Source organism: Polypterus senegalus, chromosome 3, assembly GCF_016835505.1.
Source record: "Polypterus senegalus isolate Bchr_013 chromosome 3, ASM1683550v1, whole genome shotgun sequence".
Taxonomy (NCBI): Eukaryota; Metazoa; Chordata; class Cladistia; order Polypteriformes; family Polypteridae; genus Polypterus; species Polypterus senegalus.
In genome coordinates, this window is record NC_053156.1 from 294,450,723 (window position 1) to 294,478,497 (window position 27,775).

General features: G+C 43.6%; 1 protein-coding gene across 1 annotated transcript; it reads right to left on the reverse strand.

Annotated features, from left to right (window-relative positions):
• Nucleotides 1-738: 738 nt before the first annotated feature.
• On the reverse strand, nucleotides 739-27,775 carry LOC120526717 (opsin-5-like). Its single transcript, XM_039749873.1, has 4 exons — nucleotides 27,743-27,775; nucleotides 27,067-27,385; nucleotides 23,073-23,404; nucleotides 739-1,122 (listed from the first exon to the last, which is right to left on the reverse strand). Exons 1-4 carry the CDS (start codon nucleotides 27,773-27,775, stop codon nucleotides 739-741), a joined length of 1,068 nt encoding a protein of 355 aa, XP_039605807.1.

Below are 27,775 nucleotides of genomic sequence, written 5' to 3' on the forward strand. Positions count from 1 at the left end.
CATGAGTGGCGCAGCCAAAGCCCAGACTTAAACCCCGTAGTACATGCGTGGTATGACTGAAGACGTCACTTCACAGACGCTTCCCATCCAGCCTAACGGTGCTTGAGAGGATCTGCCAGGAAGAATGGGATCAACTGCCCAAATCCAGATGTGCAAAGCTTGTAAAGACTTTCCCATGAAGACTCAATGCTGGATTTCCTGCCAAAGGGGTCTTCTATACAGTACTGCATTAAGGGTCGGAATACTTACATGAATGAGAGATTTCAGGTTTTGATTTTTAATAAATGTGCAAGCCTTTCTAAAAACATGTCACGTTGTCTTTGTGGGTTATTGAGTGTAGATTGCTGGACAAAAATGGCAAATTCATCCATTTTAAAATCAATTTTCAATGCAGTGAAGTGTCCAGAAACTGATGGGGTTTGAATACTTTTTGAATCTTCTAAATACAGGAAACAAATGTAAAATGTGAAGACACCATACTCTTCACCATTTGTTCTTTATCATTTTTCCAGAGTTAGGGTATATCGGGTGTCAAACCCCTTCAAGCTTGAAATAAAGCCCATTGGTTCAACTGTAGAGCCACTGCTCTGATCGGACCCACTTGGTCAGTAACTGATGATTGTTCTGACACAGCAGACACTCAGCCTGCCATCCACAGAATCATTAATCATATAAAAAGTCGCGGTCACCACTGGCATGAACAGTCTCCATGACAGTTCTCCTTCCATGTTGAGACCCTTAACAGAAGGTGCCATTACTCAGCTCTAGTGCTCCCTCCATTTCTTGGTTACTTTTATTATTATCGATGGACACCGGTCTGATGTCAACAACGTTCTTTTCCATCCTCCGTACAGTAGGTTGCTTTCCTGAGGGGTTGCCACTGTCGGTCACCTTCAGGCAGCACTGACAGTATCGTTTGAGATCCCTCACCTCCTTCCTAAAGGTTTTACTAAATTTGTAGTAAATGAAAGGGTTGTACACGGTGGAGGACTTGGCGAACAAACATGGCAGCAGGCTCATCTCAGGTGGGATGTTGGTGCTGGAGTAGAACATGGACCAGAAACTGACCACGGCGTAAGGTGTCCAGCAGATAAGGAAGCCAGCGGTGACCAAAACGGCCATCTGAAAAGAAATAACAAACAGGCAAGGTTAGCGTAGACAATCAGGTCTAAGTTTAGAGCATCATCTAGGAAGCCCTCACACCCTGCTGCTTTTCTCTTATTGAAAATGCCTAAAAATTAAAATGAGAAAGCATTGAAGTAACAGCCGGTGTCCCGATCAACAGCACAAACTCGACACCTTCACCTCAACAATAAGCCACCTCTTAAAAAACTCACTTACCATTAAGTGAGTCAAATCAAAGGTGCCAACAACTGCATTGGCGTTTAACTAATAGATGATAGTTTGAGGTCCATAAATGTGGTGGATTCAGAAAGTATTCAGGCCCCTTCACTTTTTATTATGTTGCTGCCTTACACTACAATCATTGAAATGAATTTGTTTCCCTCATCAAGCAACACCCTACACCCCAGAATGACAAAGCTGAAAAATCCCATTGACGCAAGTATTCAGATCCTTTACTCACTACTTAGATGAAGCCCCTGTGGAGTCTTCTTGGGTCCGACAAACTTCACACACCTAGATTTTGGGGATTTTCTGTTATTCTCCTCTGCAGATCCTATCAAGCTCTGTCAGGTTGGATGGAGACCATCAGTGGATCAGGTTTTATCAGGTGTCTCCAGAGATGTTCAATTGGGCCACTTAAGAACATTCACAGAGTTGTCTCTGAGCCGCCCCTGTGTCAGGGATGTGCGGTCAGGGCAGAGCCTCACCTGTCATCATCCATCCATTATCCAACCCGCTACATCCTAACTACAGGGTCACGGGGGTCTGCTGGAGACAATCCCAGCCAACACAGGGCACAAGGCAGGAAACAAACCCCGGGCAGGGTGCCAGCACACCACAGGACACACACACACACACACACACACACACACACAAACACACGAGGGACAATTTAGGATCGCCAACACACCTAACCTGCATGTCTTTGGACTGTGGGAGGAAACCAGAGCACCCGGAGGAAACTCACGCAGACACGGGGAGAACATGCTAACTGCACGCAGGGAGCACCCGGGAAACGACCCACCGCACCACTGTGCCGCCCCCGTCATCATGAAAAGTAAAAACAAAATAATTATGATAACATAAAATACAGTGGTACCTCGGTGTACGTCCTTAATCTGTTCCAGATCCTCGGACTTATACCAAACAGGACATATACCAAAGGAATTTTCCCATAAGAAATAATGGGAAAATAATGAATCTGTTCCCATGAAAAAAAAATCCTATTGTAATTGGCATATTATACATATTTAAACACTGCTTAATACTAAAATACATAAATACAAAGGCAATTAGATGAAATAAATGAAAATGTAACCTCACTTTACTTTTTTAATAACGTCTTTGTTTTCACAATCGTAGATACCGTCGTTCTCGGCATACGATATACAGCAGCAAAGTCCCGAATACGCATGCCACCTTCATACTTTTCAACAATCAATTCAAATTTACAGGAAAAAACACAAAATCACGTGAAAATTCACATAGAGTTATAGCGCGGGTTGTTCACTGAATGCTAGCAACTGGTGTACTGACGCTCGTGGGCAGTCGTGGCTTTGTCTCGAGATAGGGTAGTACGCAAGTCATATTCCAAACAAAAGTCGTATACCAAGCAAAATTGTTCACATCCAAACAGGATGTATACCAAGGTACCACTGTAAATTTATGCACTGGTCTGTGCTACAAATTTCCAATAATTCCAATAATTTTGATCATTTTTATAGTCAAGATCGCTGAATTGGCGCACTTCATGTTCAAATACAGGGGAGAAACGCAAGGTGCAGCAGCGACGAGCCTCACCTCCCCTCGGACTGCGCTCATGGACACGGGGTTGATTCCTGCAGTTGTCGCGTGTCTGCCGCTGTCTCTCTGTATGTCGCCAATATAATGTCTGCAGACACCCTGATTTTCCACAGTCATATCTTTAATGAACGTGTGTGACATGTTTAGTCTTGCTGATCGAATATAAAGCCGCAGTGAAAAGCCACAAGCTGAGTGAGGCTGAAGTTCTGTGCTGCCCTGAAGGGGGCGCATGTGAGCCCAACCGGTGGTCGTTGCTGCTGTTCTGCTGCGGAGAGGCGCCGATAAGTTAGCAACATCAGAAAGTCAAGTGGATTGCAGCGCTCCGTTTATTTTCATTTTTTGTTCTGACTGACTGCCAAAATGGAAGATTAAGACTTTTAAAACTAAAGGAAAATAAGGAGGACTTTGACACAATATTTCATGCAGAAGGATAGCGCATGAACTTCATTTACAAATAAATGTAAGACCGGAAACAGTTTTCAATTTTATAAAAAAAATGGGATCAGACTAAGAAAAAACCAATCCAATACTGTATTTAAAAACTTGATTTTGAAATTAAATAAAATATTCTTTTGTTTTCCTTTTATTGACCAATCAATTAAAATTGATTAAAGCATCAGAATTAAAAGCTTTTAAAAACAACAAAATATTTCAGTTAAGGTCAAAATTAAAATTCGTTTTTTTTTTGTACCCCACTCAATACTTTCATTTGTATTGTGTGAGTGTGAATTGTGGAATTGCAACGGTAAATTTAGAACACATGGAGGGTGAAGAGCAAAGGCGCTCTCTCCACTCTCTCTCTCGCCGCTATAAATGTAACGTTCTTTATTATATAAATATTCGCCTTACCTATGTGTGTGTGTAAAGAACACTGATGAGATATGAAACATAACCAGCAATGTGCATGCTGGCTGCCAATTCAATAGTCAATGAGCTGCTCTTTTGGGTTCATCTAGTTGTAAATCTGACTGTGAAGGAGTCACCAGCCATGAACCTCATCGCACGTCACTGTCCTGTGTCCTCTTTGCTTTTTGACCCTTCAGTTCAGCCCGACTCCCAGGGTGCTCTGGAGCAGGTTTCAATTAAAGATATCTCTGTTTTTTACTCCATTCAGCTTTCCCTCAACCCTGACAAGTCTCTCTGTCCCCAGCCCCACAGCCTGATGTTGCACCACCATGTTTCACCAATTGAATAGTATTGCACAAGTGAAGAGTGGTGCCTGGTTTCCTCCAGACTTCACGCTAATCTTGTTTCTCACAGTCTGAGATTCCTTTAGGTGCCCTTTTGTTGCAAACTCCAAATGGGCTTACAAGTGTCTTTTCTTAATGAGGAGAGGCTTCTGTCTGGGCACTCGGTCTTAGATTGCAGATCGTTGTAGTGTTTCGGTGATGGCTTCTCCCATCTCCACACAGGTTCTCTGGAACTCAACAATTGGATTCTTGGTGACTTCTCTTACCAAGGCCCTTCACCTATGATCTCTCAGTTCGGCTAAGTGGTGTGACAGAAACCATGGTCAGCTAGCCCCAAACCCCCAAACACAATTACACAGAGTCCCAGGTTCAAATAAAGGATGGTTTATTAATCAAATTCTTCCACACAGTAGCACAAGCACAAGTCATTTTTCTCCACAATTCCTCTCCTCACAATTTCTCTCACCACCGCACTGCCCTCCTCCAGTCGAGTGTTGCTCCATGTCCTCCCAGCTCCGACTTGCCCTTTTATTAAGGATCTGGGAGTACTTCTAGTGCTAGGGCCAATGCCCGATGGAAGTACTTCAGGGTCATACAGAAATCCCACTTATTAGGGAGTGCATCTCCCTGCAGTGCCCCCTTGCGGCACCCATGGTCCTCAGGAGGGCTGCTGCCATCTCATGTCCTGGGGGAATAACCAATCCCCTAAACATCTTTGATTCCCACTGGGCTGTCTGTACATCCCCTCCGGCCATTACTTCCGGGTCTGGCTCCTTCCTTTCTCCTGGTCGGGATACCCATTCAACCCATGTGGCATTTACAGTGGCCAGATCTAGATCTAGATGAGGTTGTTCCAAACGTCTTCCTTTTTGAGGATTATGGAAGCCACTGTGCTCCTGGGAACCTTCAATGCTGCGGATATTTTTGGGGTCTTTCCCACGTCTGTGCCTCAACACAAGGTTGTCTCTGAGCTCTGCGTGGCCATTCCTTCAAACTCATGGCTAGGATTTGGTCAACTGTGGGGCCTTCGATAGACAGAATCACACTGTGGGGATCAGGGCCCGGCACTACTGCCATAGGCAGAGTAGGCATTGGCCAAAGGGTGGCAAAATGTCATTTCATATGTGATTGCAGGGGTGCCAGTCTCCTGTCAGAGTCCAGTTTCCATATTTACTGAGCATCGGAAAACAGTCCTAACTGGCTCACCACTGTCAGGGCGATGCAAAGAGGTTGGAGCTTACCTACTTTGCTCATCGCTAGTCCTGAGTACTTAACTTATTATGCTCCCCTCAATTTTGTTTTCTCCACAGCCTGTTTTCTTAATCAAAACAGACACACTACAGCATTGTCGGGCAACCGGTGCGCCGCGGAAACTTTTGTAAAATATTTAAAATTACTAGTGTTTTTGAACTTTTGGTTGATTAAAAAGATAATGTTTAAAAAATATAGTTTATGTTGGAAAAACAGATAACGGAACACTTACGGAAATGAAGTCAAAGAGACGCGAGAGACTTCAAATGATTGACAAGGAAATGCGCGTCTGTCTTTCGAAAATTGATCCTCGCATTAATCTCATATGTGCCAAAAAACAATCTCAACGTTCACATTAATTAAATTTAAGATTTATCCTTTTATTCCTTTATTAATAAAATGTCTTTCAAACTAGTAAAATTAACTGTTTTTATTGGCGATTGTGTTGTCACGACTTTATTTATGGGCAGTCCCTCAGGTGCGCTGCAAAAGAAAAGTTTTGGACTCGAAAAAGTTGCCTTTTACTGCACTACAGTATTCTATATAGCTTTGCTAAGTAATGAATATAGTATGGTATTTGCACCAAAGTTATTATAGTTTTGTCTTTTTATATTAGTTTTTATTTCTATATTTTTCTGACCTTACTTGGAAATTCAGTTTAATTTTCCTTCATCTCAAATTTTTAGTTTTAATTTAGTTTTTATTTCACAAAGACAGTCGGTCATCGTCCAACCCGCTATATCCTAACTACAGGGTCATGGGGGTCTGCTGGAGCCAATCTCAGCCAACACAGGGCACAAGGCAGGAACAAATCCTGGGCAGGGTGCCAGCCCACCACAGTTCACAAAGGCAGTTCTATTTTATTTTTATATCTATTATTTTCAGTTTTTTTTTTTTTATTGCCAATCATTAAGATTTCAGTTTTCTCTTTATTTAACTTGAGAAAGTTACTATTCATCCATTCTGAGATACCAGTCAGACATTGTGTTAGTGAATCGAGAGAATCGGGGTCATCAGGTGCTATTGATAAGTACAGCTGTGTGTCATCAGCATAGCTGTGGTAGCTCACGTTGTAACCTGAGATAATCTGACCTAACGGAAGCATGTAGATCGAAAAGAGCAGCGGACCCAGGATAGAGCCTTGTGGAACACCATATCGGATATCATGTGTATTTTAATTGAATTTATATTTTAAATTTATTGATTTTTTTAAAAATCAAATAATACTCCATAGACAAAACTCGAGTTTTACAAAAAGAAAAAGGTTTGAAACAAATCAACCCCAGCCCCTGAGAAAGAGAGCTAGGCCAGCAGTGTAGAACTTTATGCTAGTAAAGATAAAATAATAAATGAATAAAGGTAAATGGAGTAAAAGAGGGGAGAGAACCTGCTTCCTCAATTTAAGAGCTTATTCTACAATGTTATCGATCAGATCCGGCCAGGTTTTCAAAAAGTTCTGCACAGATCCTCTAAGTGCGAATTTGAATTTTTCCAATTTCAAATAATACAAAACATCAGTTAGCCACTGACTTAAAAGAGGAGAGTTAAGATTCTTCCAGCTGAGCGAGACAAGTCAACATGTCAATAGGGAAGTAAGGGCCATTACAGTTTGTTTGTCCTTCTCCACTTTAAGCCCCCCTCTGTGAGCCCACCAGACACAGCTGTTAATGGATTAGGACGGATTGTGACCCCCCAAGGCTGTCTGATAGGCAGTTAAAGATTTTGGTCCAGAATGACGTTAATTTGGTGCAGGCCCAAAACCTGTGACCCCAGTGAGGCTAGAGCTCGATTGCAACGTTCGCAGGTTGGCTCTTGCCCTGGAAACATTTGGACAATTTTAAACGAGAGAGATGCGCTCGATATATAATTTTAAGTTGAATAATTGTGTGCTTTGGGCATATGGAGCTCGAGTGAATTCTGTGCATTGCTGCCTGCCACTCCTTTTCTGAGATGTTGAATGGGAGATCCTTTTCCCACTGCACTCTGGGATCTTTGAAAGGGAGGGATTGTAAAATAATTTTATATATTACAGAAATGCTGTCTGAGTCCTCGAGACTGAACGATATTTTTTCCAGTGTAGAGGTAGGTGGGAGGTGAGGGGAAACTGGGCAGGTTCTGTTTAACAAAGTTTCGAATTTGAACGTAGTGTATTAGTTTCAGTTTCAGTTTTAGTTTTAGCAATTATGGTCTGGTTAAAGAGCTGTTACGGAGTTCCATTTTGTGTCATAATCAGACAGAACTGTACACTTAACGGGGTTGGATACGAATTTAATGTTAGTGGTCTCTTACTACACCACATGGTTTACTATCTGGTTTTGTTTTTGTCTGATAAAAACAAGCAGAATCAAAACCAGATACTGAATATGAGCAATTTTACACAATTTCATAGTACTGTAGTATACTGAACAAATCTGCACTGACTGCTGGCACTTTTTATCTTTTCCTTTAATTGCCCAGAATGAGCCAATGTGTAATGAAATTCAAGGCTCGAGGGTTTTATTTTACTCAAAATGTCTACAGCACACTACATATCGTTTTCTATTTCACACGCTTTACGCGCCCGTAGTCGGCTTACCCTGTCAACGCAAATGCCGTGTGAACAGCCGCCCTCCGTCACCAGCCGCCATTCATGGGATGAATATAAGCACACGGCTCGTGGTGGAGGACTTTGCGTTTTAGAGTTACAAGGGCTGAAGAGTAACGGCAAAGATATTCATTCAAAAACGAAAACTAAAATTATTTTTGGCAAATGTTTTATTTCAGGTGGTCTTTCCAGCTACTTTAATAGCTTTGTTTAGTTTTAGTTTTTCAATTCTGGGGTGGGTTGGCACCCTGCCCGGGATTGGTTCCTGCCTTGTGCCCCGTGTTGCCTGGGATTGGCTCCGGCAGACTCCCGTGACCGCGGGTTGGATAATGGATGGATAGATGGATAGTTTTTCGATTCGGTTTTATTAATTATTTTATTTCAGCTTATGAAAAAATGTTTTCTTAATAATAGGTTCAGTTTTGATTTTAGTTTTCGTTAACTATAATAGCCTTGATTTGAAGCACATCCAAATTGCATAGTGTCTGATTTTACAGAACATGTTGTGGACGTTAAGCAGCGCATACCTGTAATTTATACCACTCTGGGGAGATCTGATTCCACATTGACATCTAAGAGCTTTTTTGTATTGATCAGTGTCAAAATGCCAGATGAAATCCACTGGGATTCAAGGTTGGATAACAATAAAATGTGAAAACGTCTGAGGGGATGAATTCTTTTTACAGGCACCATATATTCCTACATGACGACATACCTTCTACTGCTACTACTACACTAACGCGTGATTGAACTGTTACTATCCTATGTCAGTAAATACCATTGTGTTTCGTAGCTTGCTTGTTTAATGGTAGCATATTCTTGTAAGAATGTCACTCCATGTTTCTGAAGTCTGCCGAGTTGGCCACATGAGAGCCCCACTGAAAAGCTGGGGGTGACTCGGGGTGGATAATCATCACTTGCCAGCTGAGTGTAATTAGAAGACCTCTAGTGCCTCCATTTGATGCTCTTCACATCCTCTTGTTATTTTCTGATTACGCACAATTATTTCAAATTTAACCTCATTGTCTGCAGGATTGGCAGGACTAAGAGATGCTGCTGGCACACTTCTACATTACAGCAATTTAAAGCATTAAAGCGCACTGACCAATTCCCATTTTTTTTGCTTTACAGCCTTAAATGAACACACAAACTAATATTTCTTCCCAGCTTTACTTACTCAATGCAACCGATGACATCCAAGTGAAAGATATCACAGCTACAGTTCCGGAAAATTTCAAAAAATCCAAAACAAGACCTACTGAGATTAATAAAGGACCCCCCCCCATGTCAATGTCATTTTGTTGACCCCCCTTTGGCTTTAATGACAGCCTTGAGTCTGTTGATTCTTCTCTACCAGCTTTGCCCACCTAGATTAGTCATATTTGACCCCCACTCTTCTTTACAGTTGAACTCTTCAAGTTCGGTCACATTGGATGGTGAGCGTTGGTCTTCAGATCTTTCCACAGATTTTCAGTGTCATTTAGGTCTGGGCTCTGACTGGCCACACCAGGACATTCACTTTTCTCTCCTTCAGCCACCGTGTGGTCCATTTTGCTGTGTGCTTCAGGTTGTTGTCGTGTTGAAAGGTGAACATTCTGCCCATCTTCAACTTTCTGGCAGAGGGTAGCAGGTTTTCCTCCAGAATTTGACAGTATTTTGCCCCATACATTTTTCCTTCTACCCTAGCGAGAGCCCCAGGCCCCCCACAACAGGATGCTGCCCCCTCCATGCTTTACTGTAGATGTGATGTGTTGTGGATGGTGAGCTGCATTGGTGGACCATTTGGTATTGAGGCCAAATAGTTTGATTTTGGTCTCCTCTGACCGTAAGACCTTTTTTTCACTTGGCATCAGAATCTTCAAGGTGCATTCTGGGAAAACAAGCCTTTCTTGAGAAGTGGCTTTATCCCTGTGACCCTCCCGAACAAGACACAATTGTGGAGCACTTGTCAAATTGTTGTCACCTGCACACAATGACCACTCTTTGCCATCAAATCCTGTAACTCCTTCAAAGTGGCCATTGGCCTGCTGGTAGCCTCTCTTACCAGTTTCCTCCTTGTTCTTCCATCCAGTTTGAAGGATCCAGGGAGGGTCCTAGTAGTACCAGACACTCACCTCTTCTTTATGATGGACTTTACTGAGCTCCTTGGGATTGATAAAGCCATTGAGATGTTTTTGTCTCCATCTCCCGCCTTATGTCCGTCCACAACTCTATCCCTGAGATCTTCTGAAAGTGACTGGCCACCCATAGTCAGTTGTTTGCTGTCAGTTGCTCCGCAAAGCAAGGGAGTGAATGGACCAGGAACAGCTTCACTGATCACACTCATTACAACTGAGCACAGGTGGGAGGAAGCCAGTAACCGTAATGGAAATGGGGGGCACTGACAGTTGATTGAGTTTAGGAGGGTCCTTTATTCATCTCAGGATTTCTTGTTTTTGATTTTGTATAATTCTCCTGAACTGTAGCTCTGATATCTTCCACTTGGATGTTATCGGTTGCATTGAGTAAGTAAAGCTGGTTTGTGTGTTTTCATTTAAGGCTGTAAAGCAAAAAAATGGGAATATTTCAAAGGGGGAATTCTTTTCTATACCCACGGTATCTGCTGTTCCATTGTTAATATCTACTCCCTCCAGGTCTGGCCTATGAGGTGCTCCTGCCTTCCTCTGTTTTATTAAGAAAATAATTAATTTGAATCAGCCCTGCACTTAAGGCACTAGAGAATAGCCTGATGGGAAGGGGTAGACACTTACAACTGGTGGCGCTCTACTGTATAATTACAATAATTGGGCCCTTTTGTGAAAAGCAAATTGCCCAAATTCAGAAGCAGCGGAGAGCAATAGACACGAGACAAAGGATAAAAAATAAAAACTGAAAAGAAAACCTTATCAGCCTGGCACACTTTAGGTACCAGTGAGGTATGGAAGGAGATCTCCTAGGAAGACAGGGCTAGTTTATTCAGTCACAGATGACTTACATGGATTCATGCTTTGCAAAGCAGAAGAGCAAATTTCACTTTCTCTTCTCTGCTTTTTTTATTCATTTTCTTCCCTTCCCCTTATTTATGAAACAGCATCTAAGTATTTTCATTTTATATTGGCGCAAACTGTTTCTTTTTCGTGCACGTGTCAGAGGGGCCCCTGCAGAAGGAAAGGTCATCTTTCCTGTGTCTAACAGACACGTTCCTAAAAATGGAAGTTGTCAGCTTACTGCATTCTGTCTTATGACGCCTGCCTGTATGAATAACCTGCCATTATAGCAAAACAGCTTTGAACCCTTAATGGCTTGCAAGCAGTTATATTTTCATTTCACAGAGGGTATAAGCAGGGCTCTATGATGCCCTGTGGATCTGCAGCCTGGAATCTTCCTCATCCTGGGACATCGACAGTCATGAAACCGATCGTGAAATGGGGGCACATACTGAGCAAGGGTAGAGCAAGAACTGTGTCAAACCATCAAATCAGAAAGCATCTAACTCAGAGTTTCCCAACCTCGGACCTGGGGGCCCACTGTGGCTGCAGGTTTTTGTTCCAAGCAGCTTGTGTTTTTAATTGGACTCCTGGGCTAATTACAGTAAGTGATGTGTTATTTCCCAAGTTCTGTGTAGAAAGTTTGGTAAAAAAAAAAAAATATATATATATATATACAGTGGAACCTCTAGATGCGATCACCTCTGTATACGAGAAATTCAAGATAAGAGGAAAGTATGAGCCAAAAATTTGGATCTAAATACGAGCATTGGCTCGCATAACGAGCCTCAAGCCAGGCTGTGGGTATGCGTGACGCGTTTCCCGATCCGCCTCGACTCGGGGATTCACCCAAGTTGACAATGCCAGCCCGTCAGCTCACTCAGTGTTCCTTGTTCTCCCGTAGCGTAAGGATCTACGCGTTTGTGCGCTTGTGATTTCATTGTTTCGCTGTAGCAGTTTGTATCCAAAGCGTATCCAAAAATATCGCGGACATGCAGACGGAGAATAGGAGACGATTGCCCTCAAGAGGAGAGAGAGAGAGAGAGAGAGACAGAGAGAGAGAGAGAGAGGCGCGCATGAGCAAACGAGATGAGGAGAGAGAGAGAAGCGTGCGCGAGCAAGCGAGAGAGATAAGGAGAGAGAGAGAGAGGCGTGCGCGCGCGAGCGAGCGAGAGAGATAAGGAGAGAGAGAGAGAGGCGTGAGCGAGCGAGAGATATAAGGAGAGAGAGAGAGAAGTGTGCGCAAGCGAACGAGAGAGATAAGGAGAGATGCGCACGAGAGAGAAGAACCATCAGCTCAGTTATGCTCACATGACGCTCAGCAGACAAAGTGTATCCATACTACTCGTATGGCAAGACATCGCTCGTTTTATCAAGTCAAAATTAATTAAAAAATTTAGCTCGTCTTGCAAAACACTCGTAAACCAAATTACTTGCAAACCGAGGTTCCACTTGTATATATTATTTATCAGTGTTAATTATTAGGAAAATTGATTTTTATGTTGATATTTTTAGGGGTGCGGAACGGATTAACTGGATTTCCATTATTTTCAATGGGGAAGTTTGTTCTAGATACGAGAAATTCGCTATACAAGCTGAGTGCTGGAACGAATTAAACTCGTATCTCGAGGTTCCACTGTATATATATATACCAGTAACGGCGGACTGCACGATAACATGCAGTGAATACACTTGACTTGAGCATTCCTAGTTTTCATTTTCCTGAGCAGCTCTCCTTCTCTCCACCCTAGCAGCCCACTGCTTCTCTTCTTTCGTCGACATCTTTTCGCGTTAAAACTCATTAAGTTAGTGTTTGTGTTGCAATTACTTAGTACATTTTCTTTAATTTTTTGACTTAAGCTGGCACTTAAGTGTGATGATGCGGGTTCAGCTCCATGCTCCCATCTCTGTTTGGGAGCCCTTGAACCCAACACCGTCGATAATGTTACCGAGTGAGCTAGTCAGTGGAGGCAATAAATTAAGCAAGGGGATGGTAAAAAGTGAAACAGTGCTTTTATTAAAAGAGTCAACAAAAACAAAGCGTTCATATAAAGTAAAGAGCAGTGCTTTTCAAAATCTTCATTAAATAAATAAATAGATAATCCATAAAAAGAACGTGGAGGTAAAATCAATAAATAGAAAACAATCCTTAAAACCAGAGGTTAAAATGTTTCTTTGGAAGCAGTCTTTTAAAATCAACAACAACAAGCCCGGTGCTTCTTCTGTGCTATCGTCTCACCTGCTTATCCCGCTTGGGCTTAGCAGCAGGCGAGACTCTCTCTGCAGCTGCCCTTTTTCCATTACACATTCAAACGAGACTGGAGACCTCCCGATCCCTGGCTTCGGTCTGGCACTCATCCCAGTCCCCGAGACTTGGTTCACACCAACGGCCAGGACGCACACGTTGGGGAATCCACTACCAAGCCTCACGACTCCCACTGCCTTCCGCAGCCAGTCATCTTTCCCTGGTCACTTCCGCTACCTGCTCGCTCAGCGGGGCGACTTCCAACTCCTACGCCTGGGTGTAGGCCTAACACCCAGGCCCTCGCAGCTGCCCACGAGCGCTCGTTCGCTCGCTCACCCACATGCTACGTGTGTGTCTCTCTCTCTCTCTCTCGCACCATCCTGCTTCTTCGTTCGCTCCCAGTAACCTCCGTCCTCTTTCCTTCTCTTTTCTTTTTTTCTTTTTCTTCCCTCTAACCAACTCGCGGTTTTTTTTTATAATGCGAGGGGCCATAGCAGCTGTAACAAAATAGTCACGGGAGCAATCACGGGTATGTGGGCAGTCCCTCACCTGTGCACGCGGTGAGAAACGCCCACACCGCATATCGCCCCTTGGCTTGCTATGGCCCAACGCCCCCTCGCTAAGCCGACGCGAGAGTGGTGATTATTTATTTAAAATGGCCTTTGCTAAACGAGCTGTGGACCCGCTATACCACATTAAGTCTTCAATCTGCCTCAAGAATGATCAGCGAAGGTGGTAGGGAATGAGAACGGCACCCATACGCATGCGCCACACGGCCACCCTGCTGCGTGCTGCAGAGAGTTGATTCTACAATAAAATAAAATAAAAATAAAAAGAGTAATAAAAATCATTACCCTGAAAGCGGATAGTAGATGTCACATAGTATATCCATCCATCCATTATCCAACCTGGTATATCCTAACCACAGGGTCACGGGGGTCTGCCGGAGCAAATCCCAGCCAACACAGAGCACAAGGCAGGAAACAAACCCTGGGCAGGGCGCACACACACACACACACACACACCCACTAGGGTCAATTTAGAATCGCCAATCCACCTAAGCTGTGTGTCTTTGGACTGTGGGAGGAAACTGGAGTACCTGGAGGAAACCCACGCAGACACGGGGAGAACATGCAAACTCCACGCAGGGAGAACCCAGGAAGCGAACCCTTGGTCTTCTAACTGCGAGGTAGCAGCGCCACCATGCCGCCCACATAGTATATGTGTACCAAATTTATATATATATATATATATATACACTGCTCACAAAAATTAAAGGAACACTTTAAAGAAACACATTAGATACATCAGATCTCAATATGAAGTTGGATATCTATACAAATAACGACAGGGCAATGTCTTAGGAACAAAAGGATGCCAAGTCTTTTAATGGAAATAAAAGTTTTCTGCCTACAGAGGGCTCAATTGTGTAGACACCCTAAAATCAGAGTGAAATGAAGATGTGGCAGGCTAGTCCATTTTTTCAAAAACTTCATTTCTGCTACTCAAAATGCTTTTCAGTATCTTGTGTGGCCCCACGAGCTTGTATGCATGCTTGACAACGTCAGGGCATGCTCCTAATGAGACGACGGATGGTGTCTTGTGGCATTTCCTCCCAGATCTGTATGAGGGCATCCCTGAGCTGTTGTACAGTCTGAGGAGCAACCTGGGGCCTAATGGACCGAAACATAATGTCCCACAGATGTTCTATTGGGTTTAAGTCAGGGGATCGTGAAGGCCATTCAATTGTTTCAATTCCTTCATCCTCCAGGTACTGCCTGCATACTCTTGCCACATGAGGCCGGGCATTGTCGTGCATTAGGAGGAAACCAGGACCTACTGCACCAGCGTAGGGTCTGACAATGGGTTCAAGGATTTCATCTCAATACATTATGGCAGTCAGAGCACCATTTCCTACGCAGTAGATGTCTGTGCGTCCCTCCATGGATATGCCTCCCCAGACCATCACTGACCCACCACCAAACCTGTCATGTTGAACGCGTTGCAGGCAGCATATCGTTCTCCTTGTCTTCTCCAGACTCTTTCACGTCTATCACAGCTGCTCAGGGTGAACCTGCTCTCGTCTGTAAAAGTACAGGCGCCAGTGGCGGACTTGCCAATTCTGGTGTTCTTGAGCAAATGCCAGTCGAGCTCCACGGTGCTGGGCAGTGAGCACAGGGCCCACTACAGGACGTCGGGCCCTCAGGCCATCTTCATGAAGTCTGTTCCTGATTGTTTGGGTAGAGACATTCACACCAGTGGCCCTCTGGAGGTCATTCTGTAGGGCACGAGCAGTGCTCAGCCTGTTCCGCCTTGCACAAAGGAGCAGGTATCGGTCCTGCTGATGGGTTGAGGACCTTCTACGGCCCTGTCCAGCTCTCCGAGAATAACAGCCAGTCTCCTGAAATCTCCTCCATGTTCTGGAGATTGTGCTGGGAGACACATTAAACCTTCTTGCTGCAGCACGTGTGGATGTGCCATCCTGGAGAAGTTGGACAACCTGTGCAACTTCTGTAGGGTTAAGGAATCGCCTCATACTGCCAGTAGAGATAATTACTCAAGCCAAAACTAGCACGAGTGGAAAACCAGCCAAAAAAGATCAAGAGGGAGAAACTTGAAATGACCTCCACATGTAAAACCAGTCCTGTTTTGAGGGTTTTCTAATTGTTGCCACTTTAGTGCACCTGTCGTTAAGTCCATGAACACCAATACAGCTGAAAGTGATTAACAATGACCTCAGCCGCTTAACCAACCAGAAAATTATCAGACAGGTTTAATTGATTTCATGCCAGGCCCAATAAAAAAAGTGTTCCTTTAATTTTTGTGAGCAGTGTATATAGTGGCAGATTGCTGGAGTCATTACCTGGCCGGGATGCCTGGAAGGACCGGAAAGGGACATTAATGTGTTCTGGACTATTAGAGGGCCACGGGAGAGGAACAAAGAGGTTCTGGCCTATTGGGAACTGTGGTCACTGCCAGGGGGTGCCTCAAGCCTCGTGGGACCCGGAGAACTGTCACTTCCGCCACACCAGGCAAGATGGCAGATGAACCTGCCAGGGATGCCCGGAGTGCTTCCAGTGAAAAGGAAAGCACTTCCACCACACCAGGAGGTGCTGCCGGAGGAACGTCACCCACCACCTGGAGCACATCCGGGCGGGAATAAAAGGGGCCGTCTTCCTACAGTTGGGGAGCTTGAGTCGGGAGTGGGAGCAGGACGGAAGCTTATCCCGGCCGACACATCCAGGCTGCTAGATGGAGTTCTTCCTGCAGCTTATAGGTTCCCTGGATTCCATCTCATGGGAGATGGAGTTTGGATTCACAACCCTGCTGGGGACCGTGGGTGCCACCGTGTGACGCTGCAGGGAAACACGAAGATTGTTGTTTCTATTATAGCCCGGAAGTACTCCTAAGTCACAGGGACGGAAGAACAGAAGTACTTCCGGGCTGAAGAAAATTTAAGAGTCTTCACCTGACCCGGAAGTGCTATGTTTATTTAATTCAATGGCTTGTTATACTGTATGCTCTCGTTCTGCCATGGTAGACATTTCCATAGCTGTTGATCTTCACCTTTCTTTATTTTTATTGTCTCATTACTGTTTGGCTGCTAATTAAGGAAAAATGAAACAATTTAAGGGACTGAGTCAAGTCATTTACAATTAAGGTTTAATTGAAGGTCTCAATAAATGTTGATCTTCTCAGGTCACCAAAACATGTTGACACTGTTCTAAGTGTGGTATATGGCTGGCCATTCATCCCGGCCAATACCCCCAGGCCGCCAGGTGGAGCTCTCCCTGCAGCATGGAGGTGCCCCGAATGCCAGCAGGGAATCATGGACAATGGAGTGTTCATTCACAGCCTTGCTGGATACCATGAGGGCCGCCAGATGACGCTGCAGGGAGGATCAAGGACTATTTTCCGGGTTGAAGAAAAAAGGAGTTTTCACCTGACCCGGAAGTCAAGGACTATAAAGGACTGTGGGAGAACCCAGACGGGTGAGCCGAGTTGGGAGGAAGGGAACAACGCGTCTGGGAGTGGAGGATAGATTATTGTTATTGTTTATTGTTATAGTTTATGAGTATTGTAGAGTGGAGGGTGCTTTGTGCACATTATTGTACAAATAAAATTATCTGGTGCCTGGTGTCTGGTCTGAGGGTTCAAGGGGACAACAGCACCCCCTATCTGTCACATAAGAAATAAAGAAAACACTGCACAACAATTTTGTTTTAAAAGTTTTGCTTCCTGAAAAGATTTTGCTGATTGTGACAGGTACCTGCTGGGTATGCACAAATATAGTTTTGGTTTTACTGCATCACATAGGAACTCTGAGAAATACATATTTACATGTTTACTGACTATACTGTATTTAGTCATGTTTATGTTTCGCATAAGGTTTTAAATTCAACAGAATTAAAAGTGTTTTGCTGCCAATTTTCTTTTGGATTCAATGTCTGGTGCGTCACGTTGCAGTGTCCAAAAGTTGTCAGCGAGCATTGACGGATTCCAGTTGCCCTGGTATCATCTCTCCATCGTAGCCATGTCCTGGTGAAACCTTTCACTGTGTTCATCACTGACAGCAACAAAATTTACGGGGAAGAAGTCCAAGTGCGAGCGGAGGAAATGAATCTTGAGTGACGTGTTGCACTTCATTGTCTTGTAAGCTTTGAGAAGTTTGTCTACCAGCTGAATGGAGTTTGGGGCTCTGTAATTGCCTAGAAAATTGTCAACAACGTCTTTGAAGGCTTTCCAGGCAATTTTTCCGGCCCAACCAGCAAATCATCAAACCATTTGTCACTCATAACTTGTCTGATCTGGGGGCCAACAAAAATGATCTTGGTGTCAGTTATTCTTGGGAACTTCTGTCTTAAGTAACGAAAACCTTCACCATCCTTGTTCAGTGCTTTCACGAAATTCTTCATGAGTCCCAGTTTTATGTGAAGTGGAGGCAAAAATATCTTTGCTGGGTCGACAAGAGATTCATGTGCCACATTTTTCTGTCCTGGAACTAACTTGGCCAGTTCTGTCGAGAATAGTGCGACTCTTTGGCATGGCTGTCCCATTCACAGATGAAACCAAAGTACTTCGTATAGCCGAGCTGCAGTCCTACGACTTTAAGATCTCCATATCTCATACGTTTCTTTCATGTGTGCTGCATAGCCAACAGGTACTGAAGGATAAACGTTGTGTAGCAGAACAGCTTTCAGGCTTAATACTGACGAATCAATGAAGAGACGCCACTCTTCCGGGTTGTGATCACAACCCAAGGCCGAGAACAATCCTTCAATGTCACAACAGAAACAGAGACTTTCGACTTGTGCTAAAAATGTGGTTATATATACCTCGAAACACAAACATTTTCGTACCTGGTGACAGCAAACACCATTCCTGCAGTCTCGAACCCAGCAGCTCGGCTTTTGCTTTTGACAGACCCAAATCTCTGACCAAATTGTTCAATTCGGACTGTGTTATCAGATGTCGATCACCCGATGAGCACGGTTCAAAATCCGGGTCACTATCACTGTCAGTACCCTGCATTGCAGTTTCTTCATCTGGTTCGTCTAAGGTCCAATCCTCTGCTGGTTTCAGAATTAGAAGACGGTCGTCATGTGGCACGAGTCTCATTGCTGAAGGCAGATTAGGAAATTTAATTGACTTCTTGTTTTTGGCAGAGAAACCAGACACATTAGTCAAACACGTAACAGTCCATCACATGGTCTTTGTATTCTCGCCATATCATCGGAAACAGCAAACGGCGTTGTCTTTCGAGTGCCTCTGAGCCGGGCTCTCAGACTGACAGCACATGTCGCATAGCAAATGTGAGGCACCTATTCCTTCTCTTGATCACCAATTTTGCAGCCGAAATGCAGATGATAAGCTTTCTTCACAAGAGAAGTCATTCAACGTCTCTGAGGCACAAGTGTATATTTGCCACAGATATAGCAGAATGTATCGTGGCTGTTACGACATTGACGAGACATATCGCCCGACACCAAAACGTCTATAGCATCAAGCTTACTTACTGTTTTATTGCTGCAGATACTATACTTTACTATACTGATTAGTGGTGGGCGGATCGATCCAAGTATCGATAATAATGTTGGTACAGTAATCCCTCCTTGATCGCAGGGGTTGCGTTCCAGAACCCCCCGCGATAGGTGAAAATCCGCAAAGTAGAAACCATATGTTTGTATGGTTATTTTTATATATTTTAAGCCCTTATAAACTCTCCCACACTGTTAACATTATTAGAGCCCTCTAGACATGAAATAACACCCTTTAATCAAAAGTTTAAACTGTGCTCCATGACAAGACAGAGATGGCAGTTCTTTCTCACAATTAAAAGAATGCAAACATATCTTCTCTTCAAAGGAGTGTGCGCGTCAGGAGCAGAGAATGTCAGAGGGAGAGAGAGAGAGAAAAGCAAACAATCAAAAAATCCATACGTGCTGTTGGGCTTTTAAGTAGGCGCACCGCGATAAAGCAGCCGCAAATAAGGGAGCAATGTGAAGGTAGTCTTTCAGCATTTTTTAGAGTAGCGTCCGTATCTTCTAGGCAAACAGCCCCTCCGTCAGGCGCAGAGAAAGTCAGAGAGAGTGAGAGAGACAGAGAAAAGCAAACAATCAAGCACCGCGTGGGAAGCACATCATATATCATTGAGGAGTTTTATTTAATACGTAATACATGCTCTGATTGGGTAGCTTCTAAGCCATCCGCCAATAGCGTCCCTTGTATGAAATCAACTGGGCAAACAAATCTGAGGAAGCGTGTATTTTAAATTAAAAGAAATCCGCGAACCAGAGAAAAATCCGTGATATATATTTAGATATGCTTACATTTAAAATCCGCGATGGAGTGAAGCCGCGAAAGTCGAAGTGCGATATAGCGAGGGATCACTGTATTGATACTGATCAATACCATTGATACTTTAGTTTCAGTTTCTCTCCTGAGTGCACTGCGGCTGTCTGGGTAAGTGCTGCTGCTCTCACGGCTGTCACAGCGCGGAGCAGGCTTTGCTCCTCCTCTCTTGTGTTTTGATGATGTACCATCACATGACTCGGCGGCACAGTTGAGAAAAGGTGGAACTCTGTATTCTACATGTGGGAGAGATTGTCTGAGCAAAAGGAGGCAGTTACCACAGTCCTCTGTCTCCTTGGAAAGAGCTCACTTTGCTTAAGTGAGGAAGAATGGTCTGTCATCAGTCTCTCCATCAATGCACTGAGACCATTTGAGGAAGCAACCAGGGAGATATCAACTGAAAAACACGTTTCATTTTCAAAGGTGATTCCATTGGTGTCACTGCTCCACGGAACCACTGCAACTTCTAAACCCAAAGGTAGCAAGCTACAGTAGCTGCTGAGCTGTCAGTGCAGCGTCACCGTCGCTTCAAGGCTATTGAAACATTGTATGGTCTTGCTGTCCGCCTACCTGGACATTAGATTTAAAAAACCTGGGATTCTGTGACTCGGCAAATGTTGAGCCTGTAAACGCTCGACTTGTCGCCGAAATGCAGTCAGTGAGTCAGACCTCCAACACCTTCATCATCTGCACCAAGCTCAAGCTTTGCCGCCAGCTCGGCCCCAGCTCCTGCAACTCCTTCAAGCTCATCTGCAGGGGCTGCTGCACCCTCACCTGCAGCAAAAGGTGGGATATGGACAGAATTCAACGCTGAAGTCCTTGCATCTCAGAAGCATCGGACAACTGGCACCGATGTCCTAATTGAGATGCGCAGGTGCTCAGAAGAGAGGCCAATTCCTCGGGATCAGGATCCACTACGTTGATGGAAAAAAAAACTCATCAACATTCCCCTCTTTGAGCAAACTTGCCAAGAAGCACATGGGAGAGTTTGCAACCTCAGTGCCAGCTGAGAGGATTTTTTTCAAAGGCAGTACAGTTACTAAGTACCAGGCGAAGTGCAATAAAGTCGAAAAATGTGAACATGATACTGTTTGTGAACAACAACCTTTAATCTGTTCTGCACAGAGGGGAGGGGGGATATTTTATTTGAGCGAGTTTACACCTTATTGTACTTTCTTTATTGTATTCCCACTAATTATCTTTTATTTTACATTTTTTTCAAAATGGCGGTTCTCTAATTTTGTGCACTTTATTTAAGAAAAAGTGTTTTATAAGAAAGTATTTATTTACTTTGCCCAAATTCTGTCCTGGGTTTTAACTAATCAATAAAAAAAAAATCACAAAACACTTAAAGTTAATGAAAATGAATTCAGCTTTAGCAATTTGATGATGCATCCACCCTAATTATTAAAAAGTATCGGTTTCGGCGATACTGGCCCTGTATTTACTTGGTATCGGATCGATACAACATCTTGTAGTATCGCACACCACTAATACTGACACTATACATACACACTGACTATCTACTGTGACAGATAGTGGGCGCTGCCATCCCCTTGAACCCTCAGACCACACGCCAGACACCAGATAAAAGTCCAAATAATTAATTTATTTGTACAATAAAGTGCACAAAGAACCTTCACCTCCACTATACCTTCAATAATAAACACAATAATCACAATCAATACAATAATAATTCTCCACACCTCCCAGCAGCTCAGTCGCCCTTCCTCCCAACTCAGCCCACTGCTGGGATCTCTCACAGTCGTTTTAAAGTCCTTGACCCAGACGTGTTTCTGTCCCTCAGTCCATATAACTTTATAACACTTCCGGTTCAGGTGAAAACTCCTTTTCTTCAGCCCGGAAGTACGTCATTCTTTCCATCTCCTCGACTGGGAAGTACTTCCGGACAGTAAGGAAAATAGAAGTCCCTGGGCCTCCCTGCAGCGTTCCCTGATGGTCCCCATGTTACCCAGCAGACTCCAATGTCCATGATGCCCTGCTGGAATTCGGGGCACCTCCATGTTGCAGGGAGGGCTCCATCTGGCGGCTTGGGGGTATTGGCCGGGATAAGCTGCCGGCCATATTCCACACTATATAAACCAAATGAGCAGGATCGGTGTATGCAAGCCACCTTTATAGCATGCTGGGACAGCGTCAAGCTCGTTCAGAATGGCCCAGGATGTCAACTTCCACAGAACAGCTTCCAACCTGGCCTGATTCACTGCCTGAACATGCCCAGGCTGCAAAAACCGTTGTTGATAAGTCACTTACGAAAATGTTTGGATACAAATATAAGAACAAATCATGACAAAACTGAAATGGAACGTGATGAGTAAATTTTGATGTGATATTCGTGATCAGCACCCAGAAATCTCTAAGAAACAACCCATAGTGTTCAAGAAGCAAAAACTTTGTTGTGCAGTGAAATCAACAGTTGTGGAAATGTCTACCGTGGCAGAACGAGAGCATATAACAAGCCATTGAATTAAATAAATGGTTTAATTAACAACAAGAATGGATTTCTAATTAAGAAATTGGTTGGACTTTGAAGACCCAACTTAGCTGGTCATCTGTTGGCTTATTTTGTCTGGCTGCCATTTAATGAAGAAATTAATATGTTCAGAGGAATGAATCTTTAAAAACAGGGCTATTAAAATGAACAGAAAAGACAATAATTAGCAGTGAAAACTGGTCACTGATTAAGGAGATTGTTAGAATGAAAACCTGCAGCCACTGCGGCCCTCCAGGAGCAGAGCTCGACACCCCTGCTCCATGGGGTTTATCTGAGTCACTCAAGGACAGTCCTAAATTGATTAAACCACTAAAAGGGACTAATAATGAAAATATTTACCACCCTTTAACTCGTCTCACCATACCTGACATGAAATTTGACTGCCTACTCACAAGGAGCATGCTACAGAGTCATAAAAATAAGTAAAAAACAGAACCGCTCACATTGAACTGGCTGCCTAACCTGCTTGTATGCCAGTCACGTCCCCCTTTACAATAAACATAAACTTACAGTGACATGGAAAAAGAAAGTAGTCACCTACCAGAGTTAGCTGTCTGTCCAGCTTCCCGGCATTGGGGATCTGCTCCCTGTTCTTCATTGCCTTGTAGGCCTTGTGGTGTTTCCAGGCTATCAGGGAATAGCAGTGCACAAGGATGATGGTGGGCAAAATAATACAGAGCATAAAGATCACCACGATGAATGAGGACTGGTTACGTGATTCGTGTGCCGCTGCCCACAGGATAGAGCAGGAGATACCAAAGGGCTCAGGTCCATATTTTCCCCACCCGCACAGTGGAAGGACGGCCCAAAATAAGGCATAGAGCCAAATGAAGGCAATGGCGTGCAGGATTTTCTTCTGGTTTAGTTTATTGGCTGTGAAACAAAACAAAAGACGTTACAAGATCACTTCAGTACTAGGGTGTTGTACCATCTTAGCCATTATGGATGTAATGAGAAGTCAAGCAGAATGACACCTTTTATTGGCTAACTATAAAATCAAAAAAGCCAGAAGGATCATGAGGATCATTTCATACTGAAAATCAAGATCAAGCGAGCTTTTGACCTTCTGCACCATGGGAGTTTCTGGCCTCCCTGAGCGTGCCTTAGGACACCAGCGTTATGGTGTGAGAGGTGTACCTCCCTACTCAGACTCCTGCCACTGGGGTGGCTCGGGCACTTGATGCCAGAAGCGAGAGCTCCATGGGGCGCCCCCTCCCAATAAAAGGGATCATTTTGCTTGACTTCTCACTAAGATCACTTAAGCAAAGTTTTAGTGGATGAGAGTTCGTTCAGTTCAGTGTACTTGTTAGTTTAGCTACAGTGGAATCACAAAATATTCAGATGCCTCCCCTTTCTGCACACTGTATGGTGTTGATAATTACATTTGAAATGGAGAAATGTGCCATTTCTACCCATCAATCCACACTCAATAATCCATAATGGCAAAGTGACAACATATTTTCAGAAGATTTTGCAAACTATGTAAAAATCCTAAACTGAAGTATTCAGACTGTTTACTGTTGCATTCCAAATTGTGCTCAGGTCCATCCTGTTTGCTTTAATTCTCCTTGAGATGTTTCTAGAACTCAACCTGTCAAACTGAAATGGGTGGAAATCATTTAGATAGGCACATGTGGCTATCTGTGTATAGAAGGTCCATCAATTTACACTGCATGTCAAGACAAATAACAAACCATGAGGTGCTAGAAAATCTCTGTAGACCCCCATGTTCAGACTTGGTAAGGGACAGATCAGGGTGAAGGGGAGAAATAAAAAAAACATTTCTGAAGCTTTGAATGTTCCCAGGACCGCAGTGGCTTCAACAATTGTGAAATGGAAGAGTTTTGGAATGACCAGGGACATCATGTATAAACTGTGTATGCACAAAAATGTAGCGTACGCCCGTTTCCACGCTCACATCGCAATGTATAAAAACTAAACTTGGCGTAAAGCCAAGCGCATTTTCACGGTAGCTCAATCTCTGGCGTACGCAAGTTCTCCGTTTGGTTTTACAAACTGGTGCACCCATCGTCAGAGTAGTGCTTTTGTTTCAGTGTGATTTCCCTTTCTTATTTAGATGCTCATCCCTGACATGGCTTTATCAAATACACTGAAATTAACCGCATTTTGTTTATTAGTTTAAGGCATCTGATTATAATTAACCTGTAACAACGTAATGGTCCACAGAATGGCCAAACTATTCCCAATACCATAGCTGCTTTAGCGTTGTTACTCTCACTGCACCACTCAGAGTATTTATATGACTGAATCTGAGTGTGGAATCGCACACAACTCTACAGCAGCTGATCGGAAAGAGAATTATCGGTATACAGCATCAAGCACACGCTGCCTCAGCCATGTGTACAGTCTATTTGAACTTCTTCTTACGGCAAACACAGGAAGAGAAAGCCTGTTTAAGAAGCACGTAGTGATTCACACACATAGAGCACATAGAAGATCAAATAAAAAACAAAGCATTTAACATGCTACATTAGTTACGATGGGATTCGAGAAACTAGAAAATTAAACAATTTTAAGATGAAGTTTATGATGTTCTACTTTAATGACAAAATAAACTACGTGATTAAAGTGAAATTTCAAGATTAAAGTTGACATTTCGAGCTTTTTTCCCCACTGTGTTCCTCAGGCAGTGGGCTGCGACTTTGTGAACTTGAGCTTTCTAGTTTCTCCGACACTCCATGTCACTCAATCAACTTCCTTTTGTTGTTTATATCACTGTTTAAACCAACAAATAGTATGTTTTTCTTTGCCTCCGCTTGGTATTCGTTGAAATTCTTCTGTTTCCCCCCATGCTTTTGCCATTGTCTTTTCACAGAACTTTGAGCTTACTGGCTATTTATATTGATTTGCATATTCAAAGAGGCGTATTTCTGGGAGGAGTTGAGGAGTGGCAGCAGGCTTGTGGACGTGTGTTACTTTTCTTGCTGGCCAGGATTTATGGAGCGGAAGAACGTGGAAGTTGGCAAACGCACAGATTTATGCATCTGGATTTTTTTGTGCGTACGCATATTTCCGCTTTTGTCCGTACGCCATAATTTAGTGGGAATTCTATACACGGCATTATGCATGAGGTCCCAGGACTCTTGCTAGAATTAACTGTCTGGCCAACCACAATAACCAGGCAGCATGGGACTTGGTCTGGGACAAAACCAAGCCATGTTTTACAAACGTTTAGGACTCCTTTCACAAACCACAACTAGAAGCAATAATCCAACATCCAATTACCTCCTCATCAGCCAACCTATAATGTGCAACCAGGTCAGGTTAGGTCAGGTAGGGGAGCTTGCACTGGTACAGCACGTTGCCGCACCCACCATATGATAAAACACCATGGAATCCTGGTTGGCAAACCCCCAAGCATGCACGCGGTCAAGTCCCACCATCCGGAAATGGTTGTCTATTTGTTGCAGCTGGTTTTACGTGGGCGTCCCCTTGGCCTGGTTCCCAAAACCCAAAACATACAGCCAAAGCAACCCAGGAGTTTATTAAAGCAAAGAAGTGGAAAATTCTTGAATGGCCAAGTCAGTCACCTGATCTTCACCCAACTGAGCAGGCATTTCACTTGTTGAAGACTAAACTTCAGACAGAAAGGCCGACAAACAAACAGCAACGGAAAGTAAAGGCCTGGCAGAGCATTAAAAAGGAGGAAACCCAGCATCTGGTGATGTCCAGGAGTTCAAGACTTCAGGCTGGCATTGCCAGCAAATTGTTTTTCAACCAAGTATTAGAAATGAACATTTTATTTCCAGTTATTTCATTTGTCCAGTTACTTTTGAGCCCCTGAAATGAAGGGATTGTGTTAAAAAATACTTTAGTTGCCTCACATTTTTATGAAATCGTTTTGTTCAACCCACTGAATTAAAGCTGAAAGTCTGCACTTCAACTGCATCGGAGTTGTTTCATTTCAAATTCATTGTGGTAATGTACAGAACCAAAATTAGAAAAAAGTTGTCTCTGAAAATGTATTTAAATAAGTCCAAATATTTCCTAACACAGGGTCACGGGGGTCTGCTGGAGCCAATCCCAGCCAGTACAGGGCACAAGGTAGGAACAAATCCCCGGGCAGGGTGCCAGCCCACACATCCACTAGGGACAATTTAGGATCGCCAATGCACCTAACCTGCATGTCTTTGGACTGTGGTAGGAAACCCACGCAGACACGGGGAGAACATGCAAACCCAGGGAAGCGAACCCAGGTCTCCTTACTGCAAGGCAGCAGCGCTACCCACTGCGCCACCATGCTGCCCCCACTGTATATTGCTATTTGCTAACTGGTAAAGCACATAATATGCATCATTATAAAAGTTAACTTTTGACATAGTCCTTTTCACACATTTTCTGCCTTTTTGAGTATCTCTCCTTACTGAAAACTTAAAATATGTATTAATTTGTACACTAGAAATGCTTAATTTGAGCAAGATACAACTGATACTTATCATTCGATAGTTTAATGCAGATATTATCCATAACAATATATTTCATTTCAGTGGGAGGCATGAACGGATTTGCCTTACTTGTAACAGAAGACGTTGAGGTTAGGCTTAAGCGAACAACAGCCATAACAGCCAGCGTCGTGATGCTTGCCACACCAAAAAGGAATCCAGCCAAGCTGTAATAAACGCAGGAGCTGTCACCTCCCAGCCAGCCATGGCTCCAAGCTGAGGCAATAGCAAGCGGATACATGGTGAGCGCCATGCCCAGGTCAGTCACTGCGAGATTTACGCTGAGCAGCTCAGCAGGCTTCAGTCGAGATGATTTCAGGACGGCCACAGTGAGCACAGCTCCATTTCCAATCACAGACAATATGGCTGAAAATAAAACAAACAAAATAAACTGTTAATGATCATCCAGAGCATCGGCCTTCAGATGTCTCGACTTATGAACTGACAACATCTTTGCAGACAGGGAAAGTGGAAAATAAAAGATACTGATTTACTTTATATCATGTTAAGTGGTTTTATTAAAAAAACAAAAAACAGACAAATAGGGTTCAATGGTGCAGTGCGCCAAAGCTTCAATAAATAAATAATTCAATAAAAATCAAAGGTTAAAAATCCCCAAAACACAAGGTTAAATTCCATAGCAGGAAGCATTTCTAAAAAAAAAAACTCTTTAAAACCGACGTCTCCTCTGCTTACCCCGCACGGGCTTTGCAGCTGAGGAGATGCCCACCCGACAGGCACAGCCAACCTGCTCTCTTAGACTCGGGTCCCAGCTGTCCAT

What these genes read in the sequence shown, in the direction of transcription:
- LOC120526717 (XM_039749873.1), bottom strand. Translation starts at nt 27,775, where the DNA reads ATGGACAGCTGGGACCCGAGTCTAAGAGAGCAG. An exon ending in ACCCGAGTCTAAGAGAGCAG is followed by an intron (nt 27,386 to 27,742) that starts GTTGGCTGTGCC and finishes GATCATTAACAG; the next exon opens with TTTATTTTGTTTGTTTTATT. An exon ending in CTCAACGTCTTCTGTTACAA is followed by an intron (nt 23,405 to 27,066) that starts GTAAGGCAAATC and finishes TTTGTTTCACAG; the next exon opens with CCAATAAACTAAACCAGAAG.